Source organism: Bombus impatiens, unplaced genomic scaffold, assembly GCF_000188095.3.
Source record: "Bombus impatiens unplaced genomic scaffold, BIMP_2.2 scf_0263, whole genome shotgun sequence".
In the NCBI taxonomy this organism is placed as follows: domain Eukaryota; kingdom Metazoa; phylum Arthropoda; class Insecta; order Hymenoptera; family Apidae; genus Bombus; species Bombus impatiens.
The window spans coordinates 998,704-1,010,608 of record NT_176682.1 but is presented as its reverse complement, the minus strand read 5'-3'; the positions used below and the strand labels follow the sequence as shown (position 1 = coordinate 1,010,608).

General features: G+C 37.8%; 3 protein-coding genes across 10 annotated transcripts in view; 1 reads left to right on the top strand and 2 right to left on the bottom strand.

Annotated features, from left to right (window-relative positions):
- Positions 1-3,459, bottom strand: part of LOC105680630 (DNA-directed RNA polymerases I, II, and III subunit RPABC3) — a 73,183-nt gene extending 69,724 nt beyond the window's left edge. Inside the window, exon 1 of the mRNA XM_012384495.3 lies at positions 3,327-3,459. Coding sequence (XP_012239918.1) covers positions 3,327-3,399 — 73 coding nt within the window. The 5' untranslated portion in view covers positions 3,400-3,459. The remainder of the gene's footprint in view (positions 1-3,326) is intronic.
- A 966-nt stretch (positions 3,460-4,425) lies between these two features.
- On the top strand, positions 4,426-5,587 carry LOC100745821 (ribosomal RNA processing protein 36 homolog). Its single transcript, XM_003488750.3, has 3 exons — positions 4,426-4,590; positions 4,752-5,265; positions 5,346-5,587. Exons 1-3 carry the CDS (start codon positions 4,546-4,548, stop codon positions 5,483-5,485), a joined length of 699 nt encoding a protein of 232 aa, XP_003488798.1. The 5' UTR covers positions 4,426-4,545; the 3' UTR covers positions 5,486-5,587.
- Positions 5,588-5,681: 94 nt separating this feature from the next.
- LOC100745576 (sodium/potassium-transporting ATPase subunit alpha) overlaps positions 5,682-11,905 on the bottom strand; it is a 170,552-nt gene continuing 164,328 nt past the window's right edge. For all 8 annotated transcript variants that reach the window (XM_012384467.3, XM_012384465.3, XM_012384466.3 and 5 more), the window contains one exon: positions 5,682-11,414. In XM_012384467.3, the coding sequence (XP_012239890.1) occupies positions 11,294-11,414 (121 nt within the window). In that variant the 3' untranslated portion in view covers positions 5,682-11,293. The remainder of the gene's footprint in view (positions 11,415-11,905) is intronic.

The window sequence follows — 11,905 nt, the reverse complement described above, 5'->3', positions numbered from 1 at the left end:
GTCCCGGCTGCTCCCCCCTCCCTTCCATTTCACCTCCCCACGGCAGCCAGAGTCGCGTCGTATTACGCGAATGCGATGTTGCTCGGTGCTAGCTGCTGCGGCTGCGGGCATCGTTGCTGCATCGACCGGCCGCAGCACAGACTGCCAAGCCCCCTCGTCTTTCACCCCTCGACCCCCTGGCAAACCCGTCATGACCCTCCCGTCCCACCCATCGAACTACCACCAAGCAACGAGCTGCCGGCAGATCGCGTCCCACCGCCCTTTTCATTCTATATACCTATATAAACGTCTATCCACATTTCTGGTGAAAGTCGAGAGGAATCGTTATATGTAGATATCCGTGGTAAATGATGACCGTGAATACTACATAGTACAAGATGGATAAGAATGAATATTGTATACGACGTTTATACCGAGGGCATCTACAGAATTTGAAGCGAAGATATAGGATATATAATTGGATTTGATGGAATATTTGAATATCGATAGCATCGCGTGATCCACCGTGTTCCCAGTCCCCGTCAACCATATCCGTATGTTTTTCGAAAAGGCTCGTAGCGCATATAGAAGATGCGCGGGTGCGAGGCGCATCGGAACGATGGAACGATATTCACGTTGGCCGTTTTACAAGCCTCCCCTGCTAGTCGCTTTCTATTTCGTACGTGCATCGATATTGAATACCTTGAATGAAGATATACGGGCTAAGATATCTGGATTGCGACGGGTGATGTGAATTATCGCGATGGAACCCCCGTGGAAACGAGAACGAAGTGGTTCTATCGCGGTAAAAGTTTCTTACCGGACAGGCTGGATTTACAGCCACGTGGAGCGCACCGATTAGTCGCATTTTTCGCGAGGAATGTTTTCTGGAGCAACTGAATACGTAGCATGCACTGTTAAGAGAAGGAAAGGGAGAGAAGGTGCTTTTACCGTGCAGGAGCCAGCCTCCTCCTACTCCATCGTGCGAGCTGGCTTCGATACCGCTCCCAGCGTCCCGTCGCTCTTTTTCCCCACCCTTCCACTCCTTTCTCTTCCCCGCTAACCGAAATCCCATCTTTTCTCTCGCTCGCACGCCTAGGTAGCCCCACTAACACCCATCCGCGTGTTCGAACGCTGCTGTTCCAGAGGAACCCTTTCCCAGCGGTAATGTAGGTGAAAATATAGGGTGGCGCGCGATACAAGCCGCGCTTTTTCTGCGAAGCACATCGTCTGCGATACGTTCGATTTATTTGCGACATTTGGTTAGAAAATATATTATTGGATGAAGTTTCCCAGGGTTTGTGAATGAATAGTAAAGGATAGTATATATGTAGTATATGTATAATACAGGGAACTTTTTGAGAAAAGGGTGCTCTTCTGAATTTTCAAGGTCACTACGTAAAATTTAGACATCAAAGTATAGGGTGACGTAATGTTTCTGCGAATTACTTTGGCATCTAGGAAACATTTAATTCGTTCGATGATCGATTTTATATGTAACTTTTTGTTGAAAAATGTGTCGCTGTCAGAAGATTGTTGGCGAATTGTAAAAGATTGTTGTATTTAATACATAGTAATATGGAATGACTTAAGATAATGAAATATCTGTAAATTTTTAGGATCGCTATATGAAATTTCTAAATATTACTTCTTGTCTATTATGTTAATTTTAATACATATATCATATATAATTTAACTACGAATATGAATTCATTTTACTACGTATGTTATTGCATTCCTTCTCAAGCTTATATTTGGTACGCATTCTTTAGTATTTCTAAATAACCTTTCCTGCAAAAACTTCCTATAGAAATAAATTGAGTTTCATAAAACTTGAGAGTGCACGTGAGTTTAAAATTTCAAATTGTCCCTTGCCCTGTTCTGGAGCACAATCATTTTAGAACAGGTTCTAAAAAATTTAACATTCGTACTATAGAGAGTAGAAAAAATATCTTATCTTACACCTCCTCTCTGGTGTTTGATCTTTCTCTCTCTCTAAATTATTTCTTATAAAACAGGAAACAACGATTGATTAACTAAATACTTTGATTAACTGATTAATTGATTAATGAACTAAATACAGTGATGTGCTGCAGCTTATACAACTTAACTCACAACTTACAACTCGTCTTACGCTACTTCTTGGCTCTGCATTCTCTACTCTGCTCTCTACATTGCTGTCTACATTACTCTGCCGCAACGCAACTCTCTCGCAACTCTCTTCGCAATTCTACTCTGTTCACGGCTACCTTTTATATTACATTTTGGTATGCACACAGATGTGGATGACCCATGGTCAAGCACACCTTTCTTAATTACTCCCGTATCGTAAGCGACCACGGGTATATGGCTCATCCGTCCGCACTTATATTGCTCCTACTACCTGGGGTACATTAGGGTTTTCCCCCTGATACTACAGTACAATGGAAATAGTTGAAACGAGCATAAAAGTGAACATTAAATTTTTCTGTACACAATGTAAAATAGAAGATCGATAAGAGGTAGCGATAAATGGAATAACAAACAACACGCAATAGCGTTCCTTGATTACGAACGGTTTTAATGAAATATCTTGTGTCATCGAGACAATGTTTATACTCCAAATTGTCTCGACGATGGATTTGTATAGGGAGAAAGAAATATCAGTGGCGAATCTCGAATCAGAGTTCAAAATGATAAAAATAACTGTTCTGTCACAAAGAGCTGCCTTTCAAATTAAGTCAAACATACTCGACCCTTACGCCCTCTTTATACAAAGTAAATCACTGTACAGATTTGTAGAATTAATATCACTAAACTATTACATTAAAATATACCAAGATATCTATAGACATGGACAAAGTTAGATGAACAATAATAAATTTTTGATACTATTAAAACTGTCATTAGATAATATTACATATCAATTATTATTTTTTGGATACGTAAATACATATGTATTCTAATATTAAACCGATATGATTTATTAATATGATTTCATAAAAACCTTTTTTCAGTATAACATTTCAAATAACCCGCCACTGCAGAAGACAAAATTGTCGACGAGTGACTAACATAATTTAGGCTATTCCAAACAATTATAGAGTATATACATGGATGAATAAATATTGAGATATACACTTTGAACTTGTGTCAATTAGACATATTAGATTCTTTACATATTCGTCTACAGAAATTACTATTTAAATTATACTGTCACGCCATGTGCTTCCCGGCAACGTCCGTAAAGAACGAGCATCGATGGAACGTTGTTTTTCTAACGCTTAAAAATGCAGCAACAACGGAACGTATTTCTTCGCAACAGTGGCCATAAATAGATAAGAGCTTAAAATGTGTTTCAGACTTACCCCTGTCGAATTTTTTCCCTTCTGGATCGATGTCTTTTACGTTGAAAATATCCTCGAACAGCACACCCGCCATTTTAGACACTTCTGATAGTGCTGCCCCCTCGTAAGGAATGTGAAATTTACATCCGAGAATGCAATTCAGAAATGTGTGATTTTCGTTATTAGAAATTTATAAAGTATGAAAGAACTACATACAGCGTAAGAAATGTCAATATTTAATTTTTATAAATATTAATAAGTCTTGTGGACCATGCCAAAGGTTATTTTTACAAAGTTTTACCTTAAAGTAGAAAATTAACATTTTCCGAAAATGTATTATTTGCAATAATTTATTTTCTTATAGTGAGAATCTTAAATATTTTATTCTTTATGTAATAGAAACTATGTATTTCGGTTTGAAATATCTATGTTTTGTGAAGTTGTATTGGTAATAGAATCGTGATAGTGAACTACAAAGCAGCATTTTGGATTTGTAGCAAAACACCAATACAATTAGGAAGTAATGATGTTTATTAGATTTAAAACTCAGATAACCTTGAAAGCTCGATAACAATTAGGCAGAGGGAGCCACTATACAGGTTTACAGATTTTACGCAGCACAATTATATATCCTTTTACGCAGTTCAAGCTAGTCCTATCGTGATATATGTATAGCAATAAGTCTCGACATTGATATAACGCGTTACGTAAAATTAGGGATTTCATAATGTTGCGCAATCACTAGAAAATCTGCAGAAAATTACCATCGAATATGAAAGATTACGTATATGAATTTACATATCTACTGAGTGCAATGCATACTTTAGAATATGATTTTTCATCTAAAAGTATCTCGTGTTATTATTCTTTTAATTACACATTTTACATGATTGAAAAAGTTCAATATAACTGTTTTTTCCCAAATCGTTAGAAACATGTGGATTCAAAACATTCTCACAGAATATCATATTAAGATCTTTTGTAGTATATATTATCTTAGGTTACTGAACTACGCAATCTATGTTTCGTAAAAAAGAATATTAAGTAATTTTATCCTTTTTAAACAATTTTGCAATTGATAATTTCAGATTAGAGGTCAGCACAGACTGGGATGATGATGTAGCATCATCTACCGTCATAATATGAAACCATACCTACGAAATAAAATGTCGGTTTCCTAAATATATTGTGAATCAAACAGAACGATTGTTTTCTTGTTCAATATTCCTCGTTATTTAACATGAGTGATGAGGAAGATACTCTTCTTAACGAAGATAAAGATCAGGTAGATATTCATATATGATATTTCTTTCCTATTTTCGTAACGAACATAATGTAGGTTAATTTATTGTAAATGGAATAGGTTATATTTATATTGAGGAAAAGTCAGAACTACTTTTAAAACCATGGGAAATTTTAATAATTGAATAAATTTTTACTAATTAGGATGAAATTAGGAAAGAGCTCTCACAAATGAGTTTCGAAGATCTGCAAAAGCTAAAAGAGAAATTAGGTTGTAAAATATATAAGGAAGCATTGTTTGGTCCACGGAAGGTTAACAAGAAAACTGAATTTAAACGAGAAAATAAAAACAGACCGCGTGAAATATCTTCAAAGAAGCCTGTTTCACGATTCAGAGAAGTGGTGCAGGTAAAGAATTATGTTCCAAGAGACCCTCGATTCGATAATCTATGTGGCATATATGATCCGAAGAAATTTAAAAGAAATTATATGTTCATTAATGATATAAAAGAGAATGATATTAAAGAATTAAAAAAGAAATTGGTTGAGAGTAGAGACCCAAAAGAGATAAAGAAGATCAAATACCTTATACAGAGATTGGAAAATCAATTACGTGAGGAAAAAAGAAGAAATATGAAAGAACAAAAAGAGTATGCAGAAAAGAAAGAGATTATAGAAGCCATCAGACGTGGTGAAAAACCAGTATACAGAAAGAAGTGTAAGTAGACATATAAGATATTAATAACTGTAGCTCTATAATGTGTATTTTATAGTAACTCTATTATTCTTTCCTTACAGCTGAAAAACGAGTTTTGGACTTAATTTCTCAATATGAAGAATTGAAGAATTCAGGCAAATTAAAGAAACATATACAACGATTGCGCAAGAAGAATCAACAAAGGGACAGACGAAAGTTAGCATCAGCAGACTCTGAATAAAAGAACAAGGTATATGTGAAATTAAAATTTATACAAATTAAACATGGCTGGAATAATTACAGATGTATATAAGTGTAATAAATACTATGATAGTTAAAGTAAGCTCTCTTCCATTCATTTAGTCGCGCCTGTCCTGTAACAAATGTTTACGCCTGTGTGCTGAAAGTACCAGTCAGGAAGGTAGGATAAAGAGTGCTTTATTAATTATGTATTTTTTATTTAACATCAAAAGTAATGACACTTGGGTTGGACAATGTCTCTCGTTTCTTCCTTAATGTAATTCACGTGTGAAAACAGAACTTACAGAATAATCAATATGAAAGGAATCGTCAATCAGAAGAGATTGTTTGGTAGAGCGGTGTACATTTTCTTTTCATTTATCTCTGAGCGTGTACGTGTGTATATCTCTCTCTATGTTCGCACGTGTCTCTCAGCGTGTGTGGTGTGTATGTGTGTGGGGTGTGTATCATATATGCGGCGCTAAAACGAAAAACAGAAAAAGAGTATGAAACCCGTATGGAAAAGGCGGACCATTTAAACAGACCACCTTCTCGTGGGTCACCGTTCATGCGCGATCCGTTTGTCCGTCTGCAGTTATTTAAAATATGTACAATATTAATAAAACATCATTCATTTTTTTTTTTGTTTATATTTTAATCATTCAATGATTCTGTTGTGATGTGGCGGGCTGTGCAGGGGCGACGTTTCACAGAATTCTCGTGACACTGTTCTTTGTTATTTTAAGTATTTGTTTTCTTTTTTATCTCCTCCTCAATTCCCAGAATTTTGATTTTATTTTTTCAACTCGAATATTTTACTGCCAATTATTATTGTGTTCGATCGCGGCAACAGAAAAGCGAAGAATCCGTTATATTAAAACACACGATCTCTCGCCCACATTCACACATTTCACTTTTTCTCCCGCTCTTTTACGCCGATTCACCCGAAAAACCAGTTTTGCGACGATTGCGTTGTTTTTGGCGAGGTTACCCGTTTGCAGAACACGAAAAGATTTGCGACTCGTTTACCGAGGATTGTCTTTTCCTATGAATCCGCGGGCGTAATACAAGTGAGAAGAAAACGATGGCGTCGCCGAAACGAGGGAATACAATATAGCCGCAAATCCATCCGCGTAACCGGAAACGTTGCGAAAAGAAAACAAAGAAGAAAAGAAAAATACGGTTTCGTACGTAAAAGGATCACTGAAGATGTATGTATCTCTAAATATGACGCGTTTCAAGAAAAAAAAAAAAAAAAAAAATATGTATAAAAGAGAAAGAAATAAAAGATCGATGTACCACGCGCACAGAATGAAGCAAAAGCGGATTCTCTCGTTTGTGTCCCGCTCAGTCCGCCGCAAGATATTGTGGTCTTAGACCGAATTTTTATTCCTCTCATCGCCACTTTTCCTTGATTTTCTATTTTTTCTCTCTCTCGCGCGCTCTCTCTCTCCCTTACTCTCATCATCGTCGTCGTTATACTTTTCATATCTTTATCTTTGTTCTCTTTTTTTTTGTTCGCTTATACGTACTTTGTTTTTTTTCTTCAACAACACGATCTAGACTAAACCATATATAATAATTACATCTAATAATATCTTATTGTAACATGTATTATATTATAATTATTATTATTATATTATTAATGTTTAAATTATTTGCCTAAAGTAAAGAGGCGCACGACGGCAAAGCATTTTTTTTGGGCTCCTACGCCCCCCGGGCACGGAACACCCTGTCGACAAACCACGGATCCTCCGATCCAGCTCCAGTACCCATGTCGGGAGCGATTTTACTGAAATGAATGGGCCAATGCATCATCCCCCCTACCGCCATGCTTATACCTCGCTATCACTCCTCGATCTCTCTTCTTTCCGATTCTATCTTTCTTCTTTTCGTTCGCGTCCTATCTCAAAACACGGGGATCCGCTGAAGGCAATCTGTTTCCCATTTTTTGTTTTTCTTTCCTTATCTTTTTGTTTGGTTCGATTTCGTTGTGACAGGAATGATCGATCTTTCTAGATAACACACACACGGAGCTATCGGTATACACTGTCCCGCAACGTGAAACCAAGAAACACCATGAAAAACGGAATTAACTGGCATAACATTGAACATCTCTTTGCTTCTCAACATCTAGCACTGTAACGACTGATTCATGTTTTTTATTTCGACAATTTTCGAGCATCTTCCTCTTCCGCGAAGAAGAAGAGAACTGGGGACGTTTTTTTAATGTGATCATTTCGTATGTACTTTTTTGTCGGTGTGTAATCAAAGTTCGAGTTCGACGAGCAACGCGGCGGTACACTGCTGCCCTCTATCTGTTTCTCCTTCTCACTTTTTTCTTTCCTGTCCCGGTTTCTTTCAAAGAGTTATCAGTTGGATTTAAATGACGATCCACGTGTCTCAAAAAACGATTCGGTTAAAGCTTCGCCGGTCCTACCGAATTTTTTTGATTGAATTTGATTATTCAAAATTCAACATGGTTGTTACGTGTTTGTGAACGGGACCGAATAATTCAACCAGCCCCTCGCGCGCACAACAGAGAAAATTCATCGGAAGGGCTGGAGGAAAGTCGTAGCCCTTGGAATATATATTTCTTTCTTATATTCGCGAACATGGTAAAATTCGGCGGGATTGGCAAGCGAAGAACGTGTTACGCGTGTACGGCACCTCGAGAACACCTCGATTATTGAACACTTAGGGTAGTTTTGGGGCCAGGGCCGCCGAGCGAGCGTCACCCTTCGTCTACCTGAATCCTCGACGGTCCGTTCGCCTTGATTCGCGCGGAACAGAGGAACCAGAGAACGTGGTAAACACATCGAGGCTGTTCGTTGATTTCGGGGTATCGTCGCAATTATGGCAAACGACGATGAAATTTATTTGACAAACGAGTTTGTCATTACCTACGCTCCGCCCCGGTTCTCCGCTCGAAACGAAGCGCCCTCTTCACCGACGTTGCCAGCGCATGCGCGCGCGTACACATCGAAAAGCCGCGAAAGCGAGCAACAAGGATTCAAAATTGATATATAGGCAAAAAGAGAAACGAAAACGAATTTTTGTTGGTATGCGTTTTTTTTCACATCGAAGAAGCTCGAAATAAGACCTGATATGATCGCACGTCTCGGATCGTCCCGGCCCGAAAAGTCGCGTGGCAGGCATTTTAAGTCACCTTCGTTCGTTTTGTTCATTTTTTTTAGATTTTTCTTTTTGTATTGTTGGTGGTGGCTTGTTGTTGCTCCTACAAAATTCGAAGGGGCGTTGTTTCGATACTGACACACACATACACACGACAGACCGCGGGTTGGTGGTACAGGGCGTTCTGCGTTCGGGGGTCAATATGATTTATAGCGAGCTGTCCCGCTGGCGTTTTTAAACCTATGAAGAAACTAAGAGAATGAATTTATACCTTTTTTTTCCTTTACTTTTAGTTTCGCCTAAGTAAGAATGTTTTTTTTTACTGTTTTTCATCTGTCTGTATTTTTTTCTCGTTTCCACTCTGTGCTTTTCCTACATCATTACCATCCTCTACTAGCATTTTTTAATATCCTGTTACCTCGACTATCATAGCGCCCTCACCCATGGAAACCACATAGCCCCCAGAGTAGCGCAATTATTTCGAATTCTTGCATGTCTACTTAGCTCGTCTTTTCTTCTTTTCTTCTTTTCTTTTAATCAATAACATTTCCGTAATTTATTTGTCCAGTTTCGTCGGTGGTACGCAGGTTGTCCAGTTCAGTGGCTCCCAAAACCGTGACTACCGCTTTAGCATTTGCTCGCGCGCAACTTAAACAACGTGTATCTTCTCTTATTCTTACTATGTCCGTCTTCTTCTTTGTTTCTTCGTTTATCTAGTTTATGTATTCTCTTCCGTTGGTAGTGATTCAGTTGATAGTTACTTATTATACTGTCTGTTTGCCGCCTTCGTTCCCCGTGCTGCCCCCGCGCGTCTAATACCTTTCTTCTTTCTTCTCTTTTCTTCCTTTCGCATTCTCATTTTCAGCTTTCTTTTTTTTGCAGTCCAATCCTGGCCCGTTCTCTTCATTCGCGTAGCAGCTCTCATGCAGAGACTCACAAACTACTAGAATATCTACACGATGCGACTTCTGGCTTCTTCGACAGCTACTCGGATTTTAAAGACTCGAACCGAACGACATTACTTGTAATAAGAATAATAATGAGTACTGTAAACGCGTTTCCATTACTTCTGTATTCTTATTCTTTTTTGCTGTTTTTTTTTTGTCATTTTTTAAATTTCTTTAATGTTCTTTTTATTATGCTCTCTCTCTCATTCTCGCTCACTCCCTCTCTGTCGCGTTATGAATAACTTTTAGGGCGTGCCAATCTAGCGTACTGATTTTCTCGTTTCATTGTTATTTTTTTTCTTTAATTAACAATTAAGAAGTTTCTATGTAAGACTGTAGGTGTCACGAGACGTCTATCTGTAAATACGTTTTTCTTTCGTGTGTGTCGACTGCGAATGATATATTCTCGTTATCGATTCTTAAACTTCTGCATCAGTATAACATTTATAATACCGCTCTTATTTATTTATTTTTTTTTTTAATCGTGACTACATTGCATTTTTTAATTCTTTTTTTTTAAACTCTTAACAAGGGCGTGCCAATCTAGCGCAGTGTTCTTTTGCTCCTTTACTTAAAGGGATGCCTATATGAATATTTTTTTCTCTGATATCACAAGACATCTAACGGAATGCTCCATCGATGCTAAGTTATCCGCTTTTTTTTTTCTCTAAAAGATTCATCCATGTCGTACACCCGTCGACGTTCATACGGACGTGCGCGTTATCCGACGATTTGTCGCCATTTTCAGTATCCCTCCGTTTCCAAAAAGATACACGGGTGTCCACTGCCGGGCTTGTACTTTTCATACAGTCTCTTTTTTCCTCGATGACTCCATTCGACGCCGTTTTTCTTCTTTTTCTTCATATTCTCGTGTCTTAGGCCCTACTGTTTATGTACTTCTTCTTTATCATACGTTCGTCGATGATCAGATGGCAGCACTAATCCCTATAAACCTCGTGAATCATATCAGACGTGTGTGTACCCGGAAGTTTGAAGTCTTCCCGACGACGTTGCTCGTAGAACCCTTTATTGTTTCTTCGTCGATTCCTTCGATGTTTCTCGAACGACGAACTCTCTGTTTAATGATACACCGGCACGCGCGTGCAAGCAACTCGCAGAGCCAGAACGACGAACGTTTTCTTCTTCTTATCTTTCTCATATAACTTCTTCTTTTTTCTTCTCCCTTTTCTATCTTCCACTTAGTATTTCGTTCTTGTTTTGTACTTCACACACCATCTAACGAGAGTGCTCGCAAGCCACTTATCTACTCCCACGCGAGAAGCGCTTTTTATTGTTTGTTCGGTAAAACAACAGCAAGACACTCTATATTGTAATGACTATGGCTATGGTTCGTTCGACGATTCGGCTCGGCTGATGCGAATTGTCCCCATCTAAAATAATATCATCATCACGCGACAGTACGGTTAGACCCGAATAGCACGCCCCATGGGTAAAATATGTGTGTGTGTGTATTTAACGTGAGTGATTTTTAACGTTTTCATCTTTTTTTCCCATTGTTTGGTTGTTTCATGTTTTTTTCTTTTTTTGGCTTTGTTTCGTATATTTTTTTTTTGCTCATTTTTTTTAGTTATTAGTTTCTCGGTGTATATCTGCGTGGGTAATATGCATATCTCACTCTCTCTTTCTCTCATCATTCTCTCTGCATCTCTCGCTCTTGTAACTCTTGCGCGCGCGCTCTGCGTGTATGATTAAATTTTTCTTCGCATTTAATAGTAAGTTTCTTGCTCGAGCCAGCCTCCTGGATTCCGGCGGAGGTAGAATCGTCTCGTCTCGTCGTAGATGAAGATGGCGAACATGAAGGGAATTGCGGGCAGCCACCAAACGAATCTGAAATACACGACAACCTATTAACTATTCTGTTCTTTTTGTTTGTGTCTTATTTGTAGGAACATATATTCTACATATATTCTACATATATACATGTAACTAAGTAAAAGGTGGCTATATACATGGAAACGTGATTCAAGATACCTTGAACGATTGGAAACATGAATGAAAAGGGGAATAATATCAAAGAAATCTAAAAAGCTAACGTTATTATTGTTATGTTAGAAACGCGCCTTAAGCTCTTAGATTACATTCAAGATACTTAAGAAACATTGCTTTGTTATAATGAGTATATTATTATGAAAATATAGAGACCTAAGGTATTCGACATTAACAATTAGAAATTTGAATAAAAAAGAGCAAATATCTAGGCAATTAAAAGACTGAATTATTATTATATTAGAAACATGTCTTAAGCTCTTATATTTCATTTAAAGTACTCAGAAAAAAAGAAGTAGTAAATACTTGTTCCATCGTTTGCAGAATTTCTT